Consider the following 23,576-nt stretch of genomic DNA (forward strand, 5'->3'; position numbering starts at 1 on the left):
CGTTATTTTACTGTCTAACTAACATTAAAAAGATGTTAAATAGAAACAGCCAAATCCAATAAATATTTTAATGCCATTATAAGCTTTCGTCAACATAAAACAAAGTTGTGTTTGAGTGAAAATTACTAAAAAACATGTTTGCGATGAAAAAACATAATACATTACTTGAAATACGCTTGGTTTCTCTACATAGACCAAGAATAACCTTGAGCTTGATCGGTGGCCTAAGCAGCACCAGAAACACAGCGATAATGATTGTTCTTCAATAATTCGGTTCTTTTTCGGTCACAAAAGCTTGTACTGCCTTAAATGCATGCGCTGTATGATGTCCTGGCAGTCGTTGAACACACGACGTGTGATTTCGGTGTCAAGAGCACAAGTGTAGTGGGGGTAGCAGTAGTGTCGATTGTCACCAGTCGTACTTATTCGCTGAAACAGAAAAAACGAGGTTATTCGCAATCACTTGTTTCTCTTTTGGCTATTAGACGATAAACTGATAAACGAATGGCAAAAAGAGTTCAGGTTTAGAAAAATTTTGATTGAGAAAAGCAAAGTTGACAGGACGAATAAATTGTTTGTCGAAGTAGAAGTGAAGGAAGTTTTGTGCATATTAACGTTGGTGATGTTTTACAAGATAGATGATGAAGCTCAAACGACCGATGGATGCAAAAAAGCAATGCTTTTGAGTTTCAATCTAAGCCATTACACCGGATAAAAACTAGCAAACTTGAAATTGAGTTACACACTGCAAGCAGTAGCAAGAAGTTCATAAGAACGTTTACGCATTGTGTAATCATCAGGACTGTGGAATCGGAGTCATGGATTCGGAGAGATTTTGGCTTGTCAGGAGTTGGAATCGTTAAAAAAGGTCGAATCCGACTCCGGCTTGATGCTAAACGATGAACCAAAAAATTATGTTTGCAATCCATTTGTTCAAAATATTGATTTTTTTCTCCGTTTTGCGCTCTAACACTTTTCCAGATAATGCAAGTGTTTGTTCTTGTCAGTTTTTGTGAAAGTCGCCGTTTCAATTTCGATCACAATTCAAGTGAAATTAAATTTTTAAAAAATGAAAAAGGTAAAAAATTGAAAAAAGTCTGGCAACACTGAAGCTGGAGTTGGCCAGTTATTAAACTGAGAAATCGGTACACGGATTACAAAGCCTGTGTGACTTCTGGAACGAAGAAGCTTCAAGATCAAGCGGCGCTGGTTCGACTCTCGGAGTGTGCGCTTGAGCAACGCACGTTAAGGACTGTTCTCCATTCAGCGGCATCTAATGGATGGAATAGTTTCCCGGCAACAAGACTTTAACAATCGGAGACTGCACTCTATCAATCTCGGTAACCGGACCTACGTCAGTGATTCAAAGCCTCTACTAGTATGCAAAACTGCCAGGATTAAGCTCTGCAAGAAGCTTTCCCAGTCCGAGAATAAAGATTCAATCATCGTATTTTTTTCCAGTTTTGTTTCAATGACAAGTTTTACATTTAGGTAAGTTCCAGGGCTACAAGTAGCCGCAAACCATTTGGTGGGATGCGAACAATCATATGGCCGGACGTAGCGTAAACGTTTTCCCTTTTCGTATTACAAAATTCTGTTTGTAAGTGGCAAAAAGTATAAAAACTGATTAACTTTTATAACCTTTTATTTGATTTTTGAAGAAAATAAACATACAGCAATTATGCGACAGAAACTTGATTGAGAAAAGATTTACGCTGGCTTGCAGTCTTGATACGTCAGATAAAAACGCTACACTTGCAAATCAGGAAAGACAACGGAATGGCGTTCGCATTCAATAATAATAAATACGAAACTGTATGTGTGTTAGAATAATGTTAGCGACCGAGTATAACATGTTAAGCAAAGTACGTTTCAAGAATACGAAGCGGAACTGTTACATCGAGAAACTGTGATAAGAGCTGCTTTTGAACCAGAACAGAAAATTCTGATTCACTTTTAAATCTGTAAAGATGTATGAAAAGGGTAATGAACGAAGGTATTTTTACTTTGTCGGATTAAGTCAAGTCAAGATGGTTGGAGAAAGCCAAGATCGCTTTCCCCATGCATTACCAGTTGATTGTTCTTTAATTTCTCGGCTCTGTCACAAAAGTTCGTACTGCCTTAAATGCATTCGCAGTACGATGTCCCGGCAGTCGAACACGCGACGTAAGATTTCGGTCTCAATATCAACAGCGCAAGTGAAGTGGGGGTAGCAGGAAAGTTCACCGTCACCAGTCTCACTCACTTGCTGAAACAGAAAAGTAGTTGCGGAGAACGGGACTGTGGCATTGTGGTCAGAGTGCTTGCCTTCCATCCTAAAAGCATGGAAGACAGACAAGCACTAATTTATTTTGTTTTTATGTGTTGTCGATTTTTTGTTTTTCTACTTTTTTTTGCTACTTAGTCTAATGAAGGTGGCGGGTGACTTGATGACTTTTTGTGTTTTGTTTTGCTGTCTCCTTTTCATTTAGTAAAAATTTTGGTTGTTAATTCCTTTATGACTGGTATTTTTGCTGTATCTATACTGGATGGAAAAACAAGCTGATTGATTGATTGATTGAAGGCCTGAGTTCAATTCTTATGGCGATCAACCTCGCTTTTGTTCTCATAGATGTTGAGTAGTAACTCGCTTCCAGCGAAGGTAAACGACGAGAAATGAAACTGGCCGCTCTAGAACAACATGTTGGTGGGATTATCAGCTCATTGGTTACAAAAGTGGTTTCAAAATCTATAACCTAATATGAAGCATATCAGTGAAATTTTCATGATGACTCAGAAAACCCAAAAATATGTTTATGATTGTGAACCTTAAGCAAATGTAATAATAGGCTACGGTAAAGTATTTACTCACTAAAAATTCATCTCTTATGAAGTACTTTGCTCTTGTGACTCTTGGATCTTCTTGGTCGGCTGGATCAGCTGTAAAATAATGTGATTGTGAAAAATAAAAATACAAAATGTTGACTGAGGCACGGTGAAATATGCCTTATACGCTATAGCAGGGGTGGCCAACACGTCGATCGCGATCGACCGGTCGATCGCCAAGTCTCCACTGGTCGATTGGGCCAGATTTTGTGTTGACAAACTTCCTAAAACGCGCATTTTTCAATCAATATTCTTGAGAGAAAATTTGTAGATCAGCCCAGAAAATACACTTGGTTGGATAAATTCAATCTGGGCTTTACTAGGTGTAAAACAGAATACCTGCCTTACACACCTATGGAACCATATTATGGTGTAACAAGTACGAACATCCAAGTTTAAAAATCGAAGTAGCCTGGAAAATAGGTGTTTTGGCAAAAAAATAGCAGTAACTTTCCAGTTTGATTGTTGGTTGCGCTAGAAGAGGAGGCTAATTGTTTACCTCGGTTATGTCCGTTTATTGCAGTCTAATCCTAGTCTAGCCCAATCTATACTACTAAACTATAACTTACTATGATTATTATTATTCTTTTTTGTATGAACTTCTGGGACCGAGGATTTATCCTTTTACCTCCAAAGTTTCATGTGTCCTCGGACTACATTGGAAGGCTACTAGAAAGCAGCCAGTCTTTGATTTTATCATTCAAGACACTCACACCTTCCACTCCATTAGGTGGCTTAAAGATGGTACAATCGTTGATGATGTGGTCGGTGGTCTGTTTCTCAGCACCACACTTACAACAAGAAGAAGAAGAGGCCATTCTCCCTTGGTGCATGGTTGAGCAAAAAAGCCCAACGCCATTGCGAAGATTTTTTAGGCCTAACCACGCCACTCTCGGTAGCATCAGGCCGATGGGACGGGTCTCGGCTTCGGAGATGAACGAATGGAATTTGGTGGTACTTGACTTCCATTGAGATTTTTATGTAAGGCTCGTCCAATTAACCACCGAGATGTTTTGTTTGTCAGCTTCTTTTAGCAGAAGTTGAGCCGCTGGCAGGATGGGGTATCTTGATTTCAGTTGATGGGAGGTAAATTAACTGAAACTTGAATATACTGATCAGTGATCAGTGCTGACAATGGTAAATGTGTGATAAATGTAAATCTATTTACATTAAAAGTGTTACAACAAAAAAGTTGATTAGTGACTTCATCACCGACCGGTCGATCGCCTGTAATTAAGACATTTTCTAGTCGATCCCATTTGATGAGAAGTTGGCCACCCCTGCGCTACAGGAAAGATGCTGGGGCCACTTCGGCAAATTTTTGAAATGTTACTCAAAAACTGAAAAACACTATACAAACTATTTATTTAAAAGCCTTCTGTAATCGTAAGAAAAAATATTAAAAACGCAACTTTTTTAAACCGCATCTTGTAACTCAAACTTCTACGGAAGCAGTGACGTAGCTAGGGGGGGGGGCGGACCGCCCCGGGCGGCACGTCTGGGGGCGGCACTTTAAGACATGACGTTTTGTTTTTTTGTTGATAATGCAAAAGTACACGGCAAATAAAAGCAAACAGACTGGCAACGTTCAAAACAGTGGCGTAGCCAAGCGAGGAGGGGTTTGGGGGTTACAACCCCCCCTTTGGCACGCATGTGACGTCACGATGTTGAGAATGATGCTTTCAGTCTCTATGTCTCTAAAACAAAGTTTGCCTAATTTTAAACGAAACTCCGTTAAAAGAGCGAGTTTTGCCAATACCAAACATTCAAATATCTCAGCCAGGAATTAGCAACAAGAAAACATAAAGACTTAGCTTTATTAAGTTACCGAAAAATTCCCAAGAAAACATGATCTTATCCTTTTGCTATGCCACCGGACAGCACCATTTTACAGGAATATTTATACTAGGGGATTTATACCCACATTTTTGTTGAAAATGCTCTCAGAATGCACCAAATCCAAAGTAATTTTTCAAAATTTTCTGGGGGAGGCCCCCCAGACCCACCACTGGGTGTCGTCTTTGGCGAGGACGCCGTCGGGCTTCGCCCGCCGGCCCTTAAAACCCCCCTTTTCAAAATTACTGGCTACGCTACTGGTTCAAAACATACAATAATTCCACTTTAAGTCAATTAAAAAATTTCATGTTCACATGCTTTTTCTTGAAGAGGCGGCAAAATTTGAATCCGCCCTAGCTACGCCATCGACGGCGTAGCTAGGGCGGATTCAGTGACACCAAATGGTGGCGGTATGTGAGCGATCTGTCCAGTGTTACCCCAAGATATCTTGGTTCTGGGCAGCAGAAAGGCAGAAGAGATTTTCCGTTGTTCTGGACGTGTAGCTCACGATCAGCTTCCCGATTGTGAAGGTGGAAAGCTGCTGCCACAGTTTTGGTTTCGCTGAGTTTCAGTCGCCAGTTCTGGAGATAGGCTGAGAGAGTTTTCATGTCCTGGCTCAAGGTGTCTTCTAGATTTTCCTCCGACTTTGAGGAGTGGAGAATTGCCAGGTCGTCCGCATAAGCGTATTTTGCGGAGACCGTAGTTGGCAGGTCGTGGGTGTAGATGTTGAGAAGAAGTGGAGCCAGGACCGATCCCTGTGGGACGCCGTTTTTCAGTCGTCTCAGTCTGCTTTGCCGTGGCAGGGCCGGATTAAGGCGGGGGCTGATGGGGCTGCAGCCCCAGGCCCATCAAAAAAATAGGCCAACCGATAACAACTTAGGCTACTAAGAGCAACTGACATGCTTATTATCAGGTTCGAAAAAATAAAGGACGAAAATCATAGAACGAATGCTAACTGCGTAAGCCAGTGCTTCTTAACCAGGGGGCAGGCTTCCCCAAGGGGGCGTCAGCTAATTTCCAAGGGGGCGCGACACCTACTAAAACCACTTCATTTGCCATCAATTAAGCTTTCATCTGATAGCCTACACGTTGGGAGGCACGATATGACGCTATAAGGTTAGCTACATGCGTCAAGAAAAGGTTATCAAGCAGTTTTTCAAGTCTTGACGAACAATCACAGACTAAAGAAACAGCCAAGGGGTTGATCTTGTCAATGGAAAAGCTTGAAACCGTTGTTTTAATCTAAAAGTATGCTTGGATGGCGAAGGTGGATCTGAAAACACATCACTTGATCCATCGAGCAGAATCAAAGTAGACTCATATTTGCCAATCATTGACCAAATTATTTTGTGTATGAAATCCGGAATTGCAGCATACCTGCAGCATGTACGCCTTCCGACGTACACCTAACCCTCGCGGTAGCCACTTTAACAAGTCGAAATTCTGCCACTGCGAATGACTACAATGCAACCGTCAACCAATCAGAACATGTTATAAGAGGCTACCGTCCAATTGTGATCCTTCTAGCACTCATCCAGAGAGTTAATGCTTGTTTTGAACTTTATTTGGTAATTACAGAAGAAAAAGAGCAATAGCAGTAGTGGGAATCGAACCCGCGTCAATGAAATGAATGCTTTCTAGCCTTAACCCTAACCCCTAAGCCAACCAGCTGACAAAAAATCCATGACTTGATTTGCTTTATATTGTGGTAATATTTTATTTAGGTTATTTAAGTGTAAGGATAGTTTATATTTAAGTATGAGAATAGTTTGTTTATAAGTTGAGTTGAATTTTACGGTTGTCTGACTACCTGATGAAAGTTCTATTTATCTAATTTAGCTATCTGACTCCATGAACTGATTTCCACACAATTGTTATTCGAATTATAATTTTAAGTTATCAGAAGGTGTTCATATAATATTGTAGGTCTCTAACACAATTTGAATTTATACATTACACAATAGTGAAATTACAGGATAGTGAAACATTATCACGAGTTATTACATTTTAATTAAACAATCAATTTAATGTTTTTTTGAGAGCTGAACTGGTCTAACTGAGCTGGTTTGATGTGAGCTAGTCCGATTTGATAGAGCTCTCGTCAAAGGACGAACAAACCATTTTATTGTGTGCGCTCTTTTTTCTATTTTCTTTGGGAGCAGTTGCATGGAAAATTACAGAAACTTTAGTAAAAGGCAGGAAAACTTATATGTTGAAATAACGGATCGCTACAGTATCATCTTCTTTTCGCCATTTTTTACGTCACTTAAACCGTAGCTTATGATTGGTTGGCGGTTTCATTCTAGTCAATTTCAGTGGCAGAATTTCGACTTGTTAAAGTGGCTACCAACCCACGCTGCAGCCGACTGCAATGTCTGTTTCCGGTTGTCTACTCCGCTTATGACTTAAATTTGGTGCTACCCATTACTCGAAATCGATCACTGGGTAGAGGCAATTATCGTAAAGTTTTTTGCCCAGAGAAACAACAGCAAGTGCGGGTGGCTGGAGTCGAACATGCAGGCTCTCGACTGCAAGCCCAACGCGCTAACCACTCGGCCACTGCTGCCTTGCTTCACATATCCAGATGATCTAGACTAGATTCTAGAAGAATCACTGCCTGAAAAATGGTTCATTTTTCTACTCTGCTAAAACAACCCCATTTTAACAGCGAATGCAGCAAAGAAACTCAAATGTTTAGATTCATCAAGAAATTGAATTTATGTATGCATTTCCTAACGTACCTGTTGTACTAAGAATGTATCTTTGTCTGATGATTTCTAATTGTTCAGGCGAGCGCTTATTTTCAGTGCTTAAAAGAGTAAAGAATCAACTGCGTTCATTCATGGGTCAGAAAAAGTTTCATTCCTTAGCTCTACTCTGCATAGAAAACAAAATTTTGCAAAAAATAGACACCGATGATAACAGCTTTGCTTTGTCTAAATCCAGAAAACATGTCATTTGAATGTGTTTAATAAGTAAATAGCCTACTGTACTTCGAGTATAATTTTTGTTATTTCATTTTAATTGTGATTGGTACAATGAAGGGAATGAAATATAGGCCTCAGATTACCATATAGCCCCAGGTCCATCAAAACCTTAATCCGGCCCTGGCCGTGAGCTACCGGTGGTGAGGGTGAAGCTTCGGTTCCTGACAAGTTCCATAATCATATGAACCATATGTCGGTCAGGAAGCAGGCGAAGCAGCTTGCAAGTAAGGCCGCGATGCCATACGGTGTCATAGGCAGCTGTGAGATCTAGAAAGACAACGCCGACCTTCTTGTTTGCCTCAAAGCAATCATCGATGTCTTGGGTTAAAAGTGCGACCTGATTTCCGGTGGATTTTCCGCGCCGAAACCCAGCTTGCTCTTTTGGAAGGAGCGGATCGATGATTGGGTTGACGCGGGCATCGATCAGTCTTTCGAGGATCTTGAAAGGAACACAGAGGAGGGATATCGGACGATAACTCCTTGGATCCTCTGGTGGCTTCTGAGGCTTAGGGATTGCAACTACTAAAGCTCTTCTCCAGATTTTTGGGATTGTGAGGTAGTGCAGGCAGGAAGAGAGGAATCTACGTAACCAGGACTTTAGGGCATGGCCAACATGAAGCACAAGCTCAGGGCAGATCTTATCCGGCCCTGGAGACTTGTGTGATTTCACTAGGCGGAAGGCGATGACGAATTCCTCTGGAGTGAAGTCTCCAGAGATTGTTTCTTCTGGTGGTGTTTCCATTGGCCACAGGGCAGATACTTCCTTGGCAACAAGGCGGGATGCCTTGAGGTCCTTTGTCTTGTAGACCCCGTTCTGCACTAACTGGGAAGCGATGGCATTAGCAGAAACCGGGCACTGACGAGGGGAGTTTGCTGAGTGCCCAGTGAGGTTGTTGATGATGCTCCATGCTTTGCGGCTTGAGTGTGAGAAGTCGATGGTTTGGACAGCTTCGTTCCATCGCTCAAGCTTCTTTGTGTCTAGCCCCTCAAGTAGTCTGGTGGCGGCGGTGTTAGAAGCAGCACCACTTGTGGCGGCTATACGAAGGCACAGCTTGGTTTAAAATTGAAAAAGGAACATGTCAGGAATGCGTTCTGTCTTCTCTGTTCAATATGTGTAAAGAAATGTTCATGTAAATAACTCCAACAGTGGAGTAAAAATAGGTGGGAGATTATCAATCGTTACATTAAGATATGCCGACAACACAATTCTTTGGGTTGCAAATGTACAAGACCTTGATGACTTAAATATTACATATATTGATCACAGTGAAAACGCCAGGCGAAAATGCTAATCTATAACTCAACATCAAAAAAAACAAAAGTTGTGAAAACCGAAAAAGCGGATGACATAAATGTCGAGATCAGAAATAAAGAAATTGAAACAGTAAAAAAATTCATACTTCCACAATCAAAAACAAGCTTGGGTTTAAAATTTACGAGAGTCTGATGGATGTGCTGTCTCAACTTGTAGTTACGTTTTTTAAAAGTGTGTATCTTCTTTGTAATTTTATATACCATTGTGGCAAGAAGCAGCTAAATCCGTTTTCGGGATTTTGCTTTACGTACCGCAAACTTAAGTTGTTTCTGACAGAACACAAGGGTCGACTTGCCTTCGCGAAGCAACCCAACATCGGGAGCTCCCACTCTCGCATCGGGAGCTCCAACTCTGAGCGTTGCGCGAAGAGAAGAAGGAAAAAAAAAAAAAACACTCTCGCATGTAAGGCGACGTCGACCAACGGGTGTGAGGTCTAGCGACCCTCCTCCGACGTGCAGAACAACGCAGGGCACTACGCCTTTGCGTGTCTTGGGCAAACCCAGCCCTCAGACACTGGTGGGGTGTTATGTGGCACGAAGCAGCTAAATCCGTTTTCGGGATTTTGCTTTACTTCGATACGTACCACAAACCTAATTTGTTTCTGACAGAACACAAGGGTTGACTTGCCTTCGCTGAGCACCCCAAATTGGAAGCTCCCACTCTCGCATGTGAGGCGACGTCGACCAACGGGTGTGAGGACTAGCGACCCTCCCCAGCACTGGTGACCCCCGACGTTCAGAACAACACAGGGCACTCTACCTTTGCATGTCTCGGGCAAACCCAGCCCTCAGACACTGGTGGGGTGTTATGTGGCACGAAGCAGCTAAATCCGTTTACGGGATTTTGCTTTACTTCGATACGTACCACAAACCTAATTTGTTTCTGACAGAACACAAGGGTCGACTTGCCTTCGCTGAGCACCCCAACATTGGGAGCTCCCACTCTCGCATGTAAGGCAATGCCGACCAACGGGTGTGAGGACTAGCGACCCTCCCCCGCACCAACAAATTAGGCAATAAAAATAGTTGAAATGCTTTGCTTACCGTCGTTTGGTAAAAAATAATATTTAAACTCAGGAAAGAAAACTTCAAGCTTTGATTTTCCAGAGAGAATTTTTTCTTTCAACAAATCATGTTTGTTTAGCAAAAGAATTGCCGATGTTGTGGATAACCATCTGCATAAAACAAACAAAAAAGCTAAAAAAATTTAACAAATTGTATTATGGATAGATAGGTTGTGCAATATGCAAATTGCACATCTACTGCTAGCTTTTATCCACGAATTATCATGAAAGTCTACAGTAGGCAAAAACAACAAAGCAATCCACAATATTCAAGTCATTCTTGCAAGTGGCTAGTATAAATTTTTGAAAACTAAAGAAGCTTGCGCATGCACAGACTTTCGTGGCTTCCGTTGCCTAATTTCAGGCCCACAAGTGGGCTTGAGAGCCAACGTTGAGAATCACTGCATTACATGAGAATCAAGCAGTGATGTACGCGCATACAAAAAATATTGACGCCGTCAGCGTAAACACAAACGTTCGAAAAATCATACGCCGCATGCGTTAACGCAACGTGGAAAAAAAGTTGGCGGCGTCAGCGCATACACTAGCGCAAACTAATTTTGTTTGCTAGGTGCCAAACATTCACACGGTATAAACCACTCGAAACAAACAAGCTTTATTTTGAATTTCCACGAAGAAACACAAGCATCTGAAAGTGTTCATCTGACATTTTGCTGTGTTTTGGTTCCAATATGTCTTTGCCCATTGAAAACATTCTTTCAACTGCAGCGCTGGAAGGTATCGGCGTGTTGTAGCGAAAAAAATACATTAAAAAGTATGCGTTGACGCTATGCGCTAAAAAACCGCGAAAACTTTACGGCGTAGCCTCAAGCGCAAACTATCCAAAAAATGTGGCCGTTAGCGCAAACAAAAGTCTACGCCGCAAGTATGCGGCGTAGAATTTGCGGCGTATACGTACATCTCTGGAATCAAGGATACACATCATTATATGAGGCATGATGATTATGTGCTTGAATATGAGGCATAATGATGCATAAGACGCAGTTAGTGAACGACAAACAGAGAACATTGGACACAAAAAGTCATCATCATCATTTTCAGCCTGTGGCAGCCCACTGCAGAGCGAAAGCCTTTCCTTTTTTTTTGCCAATCTAGTAGAGTGTGTGTATTTTTCATACCAGTTGGTTGTCGCACATTTTTTGTCGATTTCGCTTCACCAACTCATTTTTGGCTTTCCTTGTTTGCGTTTGTTTTCCCAGAGTATAGAAGTTGTTAATTTGTTATTCTATCTGTTGTCCTGACATCTTGTTATATAACCTGCCCATGGCCGTTTTAATTTTTTGATGGTTATTACAATATTTGTAATTTTGTTTGATTTCAAATACATTCATTTGCTCATTGGATTTATCTTAGTTTATGAGTTCACTTTTTTGTGAAGTTAAGAGGTAATTTTAACCTAAATATTACTCTTGCACTTCTGGAGGCTTGCCAACCAACGAAAAGCTTTCTTCTTGTGTTTTTTTGTTTTTCTGAAGTCAGTTGTAAGTTATTTTTTGGTCAAGGTAAATATTGATCAACTTATTCGATGGTTATTTCATCAAGTGTAATATTGCTTCTTGTTTCTGGTGAAGTATTAAACATCACTTTTGTTTTATTTATTTTCATTTAAAAACCTTTTTTTTCCGTGGTAAGTTCTTTTAGCATTGTTTGTAGTTGATTTGGCTGTTCAGATATAAGAATTATGTCAGCAACAAAACGTAAATGATTCATGTAGGCTATCGCCGTCTATTTTGATTTTTTTTTTTCAATCAAGTTGTTAAAACATTTCTTCTACAGTTGATGTTTCGATAGAGTCAAACACTTTTTATAATCTACTAGTCCAAGGCAGAGTGGATTATTGTACTCATTTGTTTTCTCGATTAGTTGACGATAGCATGCAGGTGATCCATGTAGTTAATAAACCTGTTTCTGAAATCTGTTTGCTCTTTAGGCTGTTGACAGTCTCAATTTTTAGTTATTCCATTATAAATTACTCTGACAAAAACTTGTAACCTGTGGGAACTAAGCTAATCGGACGATGATTTTCTAAAGCTTTTTGATCTCCTTTTGTATGTAGGAGTATGATGATAGGATTTTGCCAGCTGGAACTAATTTGACTTGTTTCAACGCATTTTTTATACAGGTAAACATGAGGTGGTAACCTTATATAACTATAGAAAAGGATATCATGTGTCGCTTCATCTGGTTAATTGCGTGTTTAATTTCTGGAATGTTTACTTTTGAGATGGTTGTAAAGTTTTCATTGTTGTCTATGCCGATAGTTCTTTGATGTTGACTGCTAAAATAGAGATTTTGATAAAATTCATTCCGCGTTAGAGCCATCTTGATTTTCATACTAGTCATAAGTATTTTTGCCTAAGTTGAGCTTCAATCAGCAATTACAATAAGTATGATAATGAGTGACTTCTTAAAACGTTAATTGATTAACATAAGTACACAGCTGCAGAAAAAAACTTTGTTTAGAAATCTAGCTTTTTAAATTTTGTAATGACAAAATGAATTACATGGTATACATGTAGTAAATAATTTGTCGTACTGATTATTCCATGTGTTTTGGAAAACTTCAATGGATTTTTTGAGCTCATTACGACCCTCTTCTGAAGCCTCAACCACGTCATAACCATTGCTTGCTACAACAAACATGATGCAAAGGATATCTGAAAAATAACACTGAAACTGCAACATTCAAGCTGCAAACTGCAAGTCTGTTGTTCGAAACAATCATTTTAGCACAGCGCATAAAATATAAAAACTGTTTCGATCACGAAATGCGAAGCATGCAATGAAGAAAATAGACTTATGTGCATTTTTACCAAGTTTAACAAAATCGAACATTAAAATTCTACAAAAAAAAATTGATGAAGCATAATTGAGTTCATATTCGTGCTTAACGCACCAGAAATGCCCAGAAACGCTTCACTGCTGCTGATTCATTGTTGTACTTGTAGGCTACAGTGTAACCAGTGCCGGATTATCCAATAGACAGTAAGATATTACTTGCAAACAAGAATATAATAACTTTAATAAGTTACCATTAAAGCACTGCATCCATTTCTTCCAGCTTCCCTTTTGGCCTCCTACGTCCACAACACTGGAAACATCAATGTTGATTCACAGTCAGTCTTTATGACCATCAATGCCAATAGACCTTTCAACATTAATAGGCCTTCGTCTGTTGTAATAATCACATAAAGGTGTACAATTTGTACATTGACAAACGCATAGGTCGGAAAATAAAAATTAAAGATTTTAAATTTGCTTTTTCATATTAAGCTTATCCAACGACTAGTAATAAAACATTGCATTATTTTTGATTGTCTTTAAAGCTTTGTAGCCTTTTGGTCACGAGGATCATGATGTGTAATGGTCAATTCAAACAAACAGTTAAATTACAGCTTTCCCATTTAAAGTGCATTTGAAGGTTTTCAACTTCATGCAGCTTAAGGTCAAATGTCATATGACTATCTCACATCATCAAGAATATTCGCTTTGTCGAAGAGTGAATGAGTGAATGAGTTTAATGAGTGAAAAAGAAAAGGAACTTAAACCTGATGTCATGGTCACATACACAAGGCCAAAAACAATTGGAAATTATCTTACAAACCACAAAGTTCTATCAAAAAAAAATCCAATCTTCTATTCTACAAAGAGGTTATTCTGCCCCTTGTGGTCGCTGTGCGTTGTGTGGTAACCATGGTCATCATCGCTTGTCAATGGTTTCACGCACAACGACTTTGAGCACTCCGCAAAGACTTTTTAAGTTAAAACAGGAACTCAATTGCAGCAATTATGGGATTTATGTAGCAACATGTTTACTTTGCCATGAACAATATGTTGGACAAACGGTTAATAAATTTTCGGTTCGCTGGTCAGGCCATCGTGCAACTTGGAACACTTTCGATTTTTCTTCTAATAATGACAGGGCTGCGTTATTAAAACATTTTGCTGTATTTCATGATCTAAGTACTGAACCACAACTTTCCCAATGCTACAATGTCACATTTGTTGAACAACCCAGTATTGATAATCTAGATGCTTGTGAAGATAAATGGATACATAGGATACATGCCAAAATAAATATCCAAAAATTAATTCTGCCACAAGTTTAATTTTTTGACGCTCCACTACATTTTTGGTATTTTTTCAATATTTTACTGCCTTATTATTCACTGCCGTCTTTGCCTACTCTTTTTTCCACAACGCTACATTTTGTGTTTTCCATGACGCTCTATTTAATTATTTATCGCTGTGCTTAGTTTGCTTATCACTGCCTTTGACTGCCTTGTTTCGCATATAATTTATTTTCTTAGCTGTAATTTGTCACGACGCTACATTTGCAGGCTTTGCTCATCGCTCTTTCATCAATTTTCGTTTATGATTTATATTTGATACGTAATTTACTTTACTGCCGGCTTGGTTTAGTTTTCATTCAGCATTTTTTCAATATTTACGCTTATGCTTTTTCAATTTTTACGCTCATGTTTTGACATTATTGCGTCACTGTAATGTTATTTAAAACATTACTTGTAGGCTTTAACTGCCCTTTATCAGAACTGAAGATGCACTGAATAAGTGCGAAATATATTTTCTGTTACATCTACTGACTACTGATCCCTGTTACCTTAGCAATTGAGGTTTTAGCTTTGTCGAAGAGGCTACAGCAAAATTTTTTGCAAACAATAAACAAATTATTTGCAGTTAGTTATGAATTACACTTTTCGGAATTTGTTTGCCTGTTGTGTGATATCATACATACACAAATCATTTGTTTATAGTCAATGCAGTACGCGTTTGCTATTTCACAAACAATATGCATTAAAGAGAGTGTAAGGTATAGGCTACACAGCAGAAGAAATAAGTATAACAAAAGCAACTTAGCACACGTGATTTGTATATGGTTGATAAATGGGCGATTTTACATTTCTTACAATTTTAACAAAATTTTAATGTGCCTAAAGTATGCAAAACATTAAGATTGTCACAACACTTTCCTTATTGATTCAGTTCAATGGTAAACTCATCGCTTTTAATTTCACTCAACATACTTCCATGTTTGCAGGTGATATCTTCTGAAAACTGATATTTTTCCTATTTAACTACTGATTTTATAATAATGATAACAATATCAAAAATATAACCTCCTCTTGCCCATAAATGAAGTAGCTCTTGATAAATGTGTGAAAAGAAAACTCACTGTAAACGAAGAGTGTCTATCTCACATTTTATTTCCACAGTTTTTTTGGTGGGTTCTTGGCATCTCAGAATGTCCTACCAACACAATGAAAATTAAAGTAATTCCACTAACACTAGCGCAACAATTTCATGACATTCACTTATAAATTGATCAATTTAGTTTGATAAATTTCTTTTGGGGTATAATTGTGTTGACTACATGGGCTATATCCAAGGGGGGGTGATCACCCCCCCCCCCCACTCATTGGAGTGAAGTTGAAGTGACTATGAGGATTTTAGCCCACTGTTCAAAAATCACCCCCCCCCCCCCCGAATTCTAGAAGTGGATAGAGCCCCTGGTTGACTAAATTCCCGTAAGTACTGAAGCATACCAACTTAATTGTTCAGCATGGTTCAAGTAATTTGTTCACTTGCAAATCTGTAAATATTGCTTGAACATGTGATAGAAATCTGCAAACGACGAATATCAAACGAACAAAATGTTGATCAGGGATACAAATTGAAATAAGTAAATATTCGGGTCAAATTGACCAACACAGACAAGTTATGTGGACTGACAACGAGCCATACCATGAGGAAAAATACGTCAGATCAATCTACTCTTGATTAATTCTGAGAATCATTTCCCGAATTGAGAAAGCCTCTTTGGAAGCTTAATCTTAACCCAGCTTTATCCTGGCAGTTCGTATACTTGTAGAGGTTATGAAAACTCGACGTAGGTTCGGAATTGACAGCAAATCACTTCTTCATTATATCCGTCAAGTGTGGAGCATTGCTGAAGCCCATGAGCTTACAGTCGAAACTTGAATGATTGATGCTTGCGTGCGCGGACATTTTGCCGAAAGACATTTTGCCGAATGGACATTTTGCCGAAACTCATTTTTCCGAAAGGTTATGTGTTATTACGTTATGATAATACATTTGTATAATTTCGGCAATTTGTCCAACCGGCATCTAGTCCTTTCGGCAAAATATCTTTCGGCAAGATGTCCGGGTACCGTAAGTTCAAGATACGAAGCAGCATATCTTTACATCTTCGTTATCCAAGACAATGTTTAGGCCAAAGAAAACTTCTTCCAACAGGTTTCAGCGCAAAGAAGCTTTAAGATAAGTGATCAAGTTTACTAAACTTCGCTTATGGATAAAAGGATATAACAATGATATGAATTAAAAGAGTAAGCAAAAATGAAAAATTTGACCTGGAAAGATGGAATATAATCTTCTTGCCTGATGGTCGAAATTTGATCCAGAAAACTAAATAACAATTCAAAAAAATATCTATAAAATTTATGATAGGTTAAGATTACTGGTGTAGCAACAACGCAAACTAAGTTGAATGCTTGGCTGAGTATCTTAATGAAGATTCATCTTGCAAGATCCCCGAAACGAGGCTTGTTTGTTACCGCTCAAGATTAAGAAGCATTTAACCACATGCTAAAATTGAAGCAAAGGCCAATGCATGATTTTGCTTCTTTCAACAAACAACATTTAACTTCACACGTATTCACAAAAAAAGCGTGTCTTTAGTAAATCGGAGACTTAAACTGATCCCATAAGGTAGCTTCCCGGAATCGTTTGTGGTGTTCACAAAGTGTGCTTGTATAAGTCTAAGTCTAGGCTTTTGCTTTTCTCTCAAAATCCAAATTACAGACAATCTTCATGTGCTGGTGGGTGAGAAGTTGGATATGGAAATCCGATGCATAAGTTGTTGTAAAAAATCCAGTAGGCTTTAAAACTATAAAGATGAACGTATAGCTTAACACTAGCAGTAGCCTACAATTTTCTGTGAAAATTTCGTTATTTTGCGATATTTTAAGAAACGTGTGTCTTTAGATTGTATAGGCTATATGGCACCAAAGTTATAAGAAAAATATTTCAAAATAGTTTGTTTCGAATGAAAATGTTTGCGAATAGTCTCATTGGGATCAAAGAAAATGTTTCTAACAATCATAGCTGACAATGACACCAAATTCAACGCCTTGAAAGGGGTATTCAATTTTGATTAACAAAAAAGATAAAAAAAGTTTCTGATAAATGTTATAGCAGTCTATATCAGAAAATTACAATTTAAACTGGGTTATAACAATTGGTTTAGCACAACTTACTATTTGGCGCAGTCAATTAATTGATATTCGTCGCTTCTGTCGTAGCACTTCTGAACACCTGGATCGCTCCATAACGATTCAATGATGTCAAAGAATGTCTACAAACGAAAACGCGTTTTAGCTTAACCCCTCTAAATCGATGTCCATATAACCAAGTTGGCAGTTCATATACGTGGCTACTATTTAGAACAAGCTTATACAGGTTAACCAATTGCAATAGAACACATCTATTAAGGTTGAGCTTTTTTTAGGCTTTTAATAGACTGTTTATAAACGTAACTATGCAAAACATAAAATAGCACAGTTATACGCTGACACTTCATAGCATGCAACACTTACAAGCCACTACAATAAAATGTCAGCGGGAGAACTTATTTAATTTTTCAATGAAACAAAATCACGCAGCAACCAAACAGCCAAAAGGATAGTACGTAACTCAGACGTAATTATAACGCAATTCTACAAGACGCACACTATATTAGGTTCGCAGTTCGGCTATGTTTAAAAATTCTTTTGCTTCGTCTTACGCTGTCAAACTCTTCATCATCTTCAAACTTTGGTGAAATGTTGAGAATATATTCCAAATTGCTTATATTTTCTTCTGTTGCCAATATAGGGGGTTGCAGTGTTTGCATGGCTTTTGCAATGGCCTAAATTATGACAGACGTCATCAAAAAATAAAGTATCTTCTGACAGGTGTCAAACCCACAACAATGCTTGACATGAACGACTCGGTTACGTGTCTTGTAGTACAAACAAATTTGCGTTCAGATGAGTTAGTTCAATCCTAAACACCGAAAAATCGATTTCAATCGGCTGGCAGCTAGAATGCTAGATAATCTTCAGTTTTAAGGTGAAAACAAACAGCACAAATAATAAGGAATATGATAAAGGGGCCATAGAGTCAAAACTTTTCACTTAAGCTCAGGGCCGGATTTAGCTGATGGGGGTCCGGGGCACTTTTAGATCGGGGGCCCCTGTGCAATTTTTTTTTCGCGCCTACTGCGCGAAAAACCACTTTACGTCTACAGTAGCATTAATCCAGCACTGCACTGCACAGCATTTTGCAGAAACTTCAAAGGCTGAAGAAACAGAAAAAATTTTTTTTTTCCACGTAGGGGGGCCCTTCAAAAGTCGGGGGGCCCGGGGCACCTGCACCCTCTGCCCCCCCTACATTCGGGTCTGATCATGCTACATTTAACGTTTAAGAATTGATGGAAATGGCTTCATAACAAAAAAATTTAAATCGTAAAGGATCAAGCAAATTAATTTGTTAAATCGCTAAAAAGCCTGATAAAATTTATTACAAAAAAACACGCATGCTACTTACCATCATAGCATCACAAATGTTTTTTTTGATGTTCAACAATATGTGTTTCTTCTCTCTAAAAATAATTGCGTTAGAAACAGTAAAACATTATCGTCAGTGTTTAAAGTGGTGTTCCTGCTACTGTGCTATTTCTTTTAGTCCATAACAGTAGTTCTCAAACTATGGTACGCATAACACTAGTGGTACGCGAAAGTCTTCAAAGTGAAATGCGAGTAACTCACTTAAGTAGACAAGAGTTCGATAAAATAATAGAATTTGCGAGAACTTTGGATGAGAGGGTTCAAACGTTTGTTACGCAACAGGAGTTGCCAGATTGGATGATCATCAAATCAAAAGGCAAGAACTGTCGTGTTGCGCCTGGACATGATTTTAAATGCAACATTAGCAAAGATAGGATAGCGCAGCTAACAAGACGCTCGCTTTTCAATCATGCAATCCTGGTTCGACTTCCGGCTTAAACCGGTTGTTTAAAAACACTGCTTACCTCTACCTATAGAGTGTGATGAATTGGGTGGGTATAGTTGCTGAAGGAAAGACAGTGGAGAAAAAGAAACCGACCACCCCACTCTCGTTAGTGCCCAAGGCTTAATATTATAGAGAACCTTATCTTTTCATCTCCTGATGCTTGAATTCATGTGTGGGACTCACCTCACTTGGTTAGCAAAGGTGTTTTTCACATTGACTAACTGATACAATAATTACATCGATCTCATTGAAAGTAATTTATTTGTTGTATTTTATGATTGTTTAGATTATAATTTCGCTTGGGGCCCTGTATTGATCTTGTTAAACTTTCTTGTATTTTATTGTAGGCCTATATTCTTAAGATTTACTGAATACGCAGCAGGTGGTACGCGAACACTCCACAAAACTTACAAGTTTTAAAAATCACTGAGTTATAACTAAAATATACGCGGTTGTTGTAAACAAACTTATTATTTTATAATCATTATAATACTTCTCGTCAAAACCGTTCAGATGAAATTGTCTGATTTGCTTGACTATTGTACTTTTTCCCGCTCTTTCAAGACCTGCAATGAAAATGATGCTGATCGATGCAGATTTGAGTTATAAAATGAAAGTCAAAACTTAAATTTAATTTCAGCTTATAGGCTACTGCAAAAGGAACAAAACTATAGTAACGACCCTAAGCGATCTTCTTGTTTCAGTCACAAGCAAGGCCATTATTGGAACAAATAAGGCCAGCACTGATCAAATATCCCATTTCAAACTAAACAAAGGCACAAAAAGCCTATCCAGGAGTAAAGATAAGATTCTCCCTCGTAAAGAGAGCCTTAGCTTCAGGAGAGCAACAACGAAGTAGAATACGTTTATTATATCTCCGATTGCTCAAATTGTTTTATGGCCTCTAAAACATCCATAATCCAAAAAGTGCTTTCTGTCAACACTATCGGCCATAAACTTTAGGCTTATATTAATTTATAGAGAGTAAGTAGAGAGTATAGCGATTTAGTAGAAAGTAAAACTTTACTTCTTCTATCGCAGCGATTCTTAACCTTTTGCCTTGTCGGCACCATTTTGAAATTACCAATCAATTCTCACACCCCCTCCTAGGATTGGCTAAAAAGTAATAGTCGCCTACAGTTCGAAGTTTTTGTTGAAACCTAGTAAAACAACTTTGCTTCTTACGTCATATTATAACAAACCTTGATTCAACATAATTCAACATCCCCGCACCACCTAGGCACAGGTCTCGCACCCCTTAGTGGTACGTGCACACCTGGAACCCCTGTTTCATCGAGTTTTCCAAGATTGGTTGATACACAACAGATTGAAACATTCTTTTGCGACGAAGTTGTATACTGAAAGGATCCACTTACTGCACTGCGTGATAAGCTGAGAGCACACCAGAAGATGGTCCACTGTTTGGGCTTTACTTTACTAAGCTACTATGATATATATTTTGATAAATCGTAGATGTAACTACTACACGTCATGTATTGTAGCCTTGTTGCACAAACTGCTCTGGATTGTTATGGTTTACATACAAGTGTACACATCTTTACAGCATTACAAGCAGGCCCGGATTTAGGGGGGAGGGGCAGAGGGGGCAGTTGCCCCGGGCCCCCCGACTTTTGAAGGGCCCCTCTATGTGGAAAAAATGTGATTTTGTGTTATGTTTTTCCTTTTGGCCTTTAAAGTTTCTGCAAAATGCTGTGCAGTACTGGACTGATGCTACTGTAAACGTAGAGATGGTTTTTGCACGGGGGCCCCCCGATCTAAAAGTGCCCCGGGCCCCCATCAGCTAAATCCGGCCCTGATTACAAGCCTGTTTTACTGGAACTGATCAAAATGAAAACTTAATTTTGAAAATGTGCAGTTCATTTTGTTTAGCATCGGAACAGCTTGGTAACAAAAATATTGCATTTCTAAGATATAAAAGCATGAAATAGACGTTACCAAGACTAGGCTATGTTAAGAAAAGTAAAACAGCTATATCAAACAAATACAATGTTAATTGCATGGCAAACCATAACATTAATAGCCAGTAGCGTTGACAAGGAGGTCCAGAGGGGACTTTTGGATCGGGGTTAGGCATCATTTAAGGACTTATAACCTTTCAAGAGGCTCGGAAGTTTAAAGAAAGTATCAGGTATTTGTTTTAGATATATTGCGGTTTTCTTAGAAGTGTCTTGATTCGGGTCACGATATATCTCGTTGGTACCAGGCCCGAATACTGAACAGGTCAATCAACTTCATTACCTAAAAGTAAAACTGTGTGTGTTTTCAAGTATTCGGCTTTGTCACTAGCAAGTTGAAGATTGATCTTTTGATTGGTTTGTCGTTGTTCTGCCCATTTTTGAATGCGACTCCATAGCTGAAAACAAGACCTTAAACCCGACATATTACTTAGGACACATAAGCTAAAACCACAAAATAATGTAAATGCTTACTTTCGGATGCTCAATCCACTTTGGCACTACAAACCAAAGTTGCTTGGTTTGGTTTTTAATCTTTATCCTCGGACTGACAAAGCCTTGATTGGTTATTACTGGTAGTTTCGCATACTTGTAGAGGCTCTTGACGCAGGGCCGGTTACCGAGATTGGCAGAGTAAAGTTTTCCGATTGTTGAAGTGTTGTTGCCGGGGAATTATTCCGTTCACTAGGTGCCACTGAATGAAGAGCAGTCCTGAGAGTGCGTTGCTCAAGCGTATACCCCGAGAGTCGAACCAGCGCCGCGTGATTTTGAGCCAGGCGCGTAACCACTGAGCTATGGGGCGGACAGTCCACGGCGTTAGCTCGATTGATTAAACGTTCGACTTTGTAGACAATGCAACCTCAAAATAAAATGGCCCTGGTTCGCTTCGGGGTGTGCGCTTAAACAACGCATTTCAGGACTGCTCTCCATTTAGTGGCACCTACTGGATAGAATAATCATAGACAACAACACTTTTACAATCGAAAACTTCACTCTATCAATCTCGGTTACCTGTCCTGCGTCAGTCGTTCAAAGCCTCTCCAAGTTTGCAAACCTATCAGAGGCTTTTTCAGTCCAAGGATAAAGATTCATAATCAAACCAAAAAGGTCAACTTTCTTCTCGGTCATAGCTGCTACAGTAGCCTACTTTAAAGACTTTGTTTTTCATGTGTACAGTTGACCAGGCAACATAGCCTTCGAGCAAATTTTAAAAAAATAAATGAATTTTTAAATGAGTGTGTTCGCTTCGTCCAAACTTAAAACCAAGTTTCTGAAATTGGCTGAAAACCTGTTTTTTGTTTACTCTGAATGACGTTTTTTCAATGCCATTTCTACTGCACCTTCGTATGATGAAATTCATTTTTTAATTATCTATTTAAACTTTAAACAGACTTATTAGTAGTCAGAACTAAACTTTTTCTTGACCCTCTGACAACAAGTAGACTGCAGATTTACTTATTTAACAAGCCTACTGTATCATCCAACAACTGACTAATATCATTTTCTGTATTATAATTTTGTTACCGGTATTGTGAAGATGGCGAAACTGCTACGCTAAGGCAATAACACGGAAAAACGTCATAAAAGGATGCCAAGTAGGCGAATCCTTTGTGAATCAATGATTAGAGCAAAACAAAACAATTGAATAGAACGTCTTTCTACGCTATAGCCTATAGGCCTGAAACAAAGCTTGTTAGCCTTCGAAATATTAAAAACTTTATAGACAGCGTGGAGGAATTTGTTATACAGTATTAACAACATAACAAGTCTGAGTTCAAATCGGAATGTAAAAATTTATCAAAATTTTTGAAATAGTTTTAGACGTAAGGGGGCGGTGTTGCACAGTTTCACACAAAAAAGTTCTCATCTGTGTAAGCATTATCTCGTTCCCCATTAGCGAAATGTATTGAAGAGCCCTTGTTTTTAAGGAGGACGCTTAAAATGTTTTGCGATGATGTTTCTCAAACTATGAGACTGTATAAAAAAAGTAGCTTAGAATCATTAGTTTTGGCAAAATAAAAAAAGAATTTCTATCATTTTAGCAAAGAGTGAACTCTCTCACATTTCTTGAAAAGAGTAACTAATATGCTGGCAATGTAGTCGTTTGCACGAGAGTCTGCTGATCATAACGTGTTTTGCTTCAGTGCCCATACTTCAATTTGTTTCAGCTTATTCATGACACTTATGTTGGGAAATCAGAACAAAAACATATAAACTTTGACTCTACAATCATTTAGAAACCGATACCGTCTTTACCTCTAAAATACAATCATTTAGAAACCGATACCGTCTTTACCTCTAAAATGACACAAAATGGCTATGGAATTAAATCAAAAACAGATCAGACGACCCAGTTTCTGCTGTCAACATGCGAGAATCTTTCAAATTGAACATCCATCCTTCACATTAGGAGTTCACGA

General features: G+C 38.8%; 1 protein-coding gene across 2 annotated transcripts; it reads right to left on the reverse strand.

Annotated features, from left to right (window-relative positions):
- Positions 1–3: 3 nt before the first annotated feature.
- On the reverse strand, positions 4–19,024 carry LOC145765323 (guanine nucleotide-binding protein G(s) subunit alpha isoforms short-like). 2 transcript variants are annotated; one of them, XM_082577126.1, is made up of 11 exons: positions 18,716–19,024; positions 17,913–18,035; positions 17,386–17,483; positions 16,480–16,534; positions 15,282–15,355; positions 13,120–13,178; positions 12,624–12,744; positions 10,047–10,177; positions 2,852–2,919; positions 2,071–2,248; positions 312–429 (listed from the first exon to the last, which is right to left on the reverse strand). In XM_082577126.1, exons 1-10 carry the CDS (start codon positions 18,719–18,721, stop codon positions 2,102–2,104), a joined length of 882 nt encoding a protein of 293 aa, XP_082433252.1. In that variant the 5' UTR covers positions 18,722–19,024; the 3' UTR covers positions 312–429; positions 2,071–2,101. The 2 variants fall into 2 exon arrangements, with proteins under 2 accessions (XP_082433253.1, XP_082433252.1); XM_082577127.1 differs by lacking the exon at positions 2,071–2,248 and having other exon boundaries at positions 4–429.
- Between the last annotated feature and the right edge of the window lie 4,552 nt (positions 19,025–23,576).

The sequence above is a fragment of the Aplidium turbinatum genome, chromosome 2, assembly GCF_918807975.1.
Source record: "Aplidium turbinatum chromosome 2, kaAplTurb1.1, whole genome shotgun sequence".
In the NCBI taxonomy this organism is placed as follows: domain Eukaryota; kingdom Metazoa; phylum Chordata; class Ascidiacea; order Aplousobranchia; family Polyclinidae; genus Aplidium; species Aplidium turbinatum.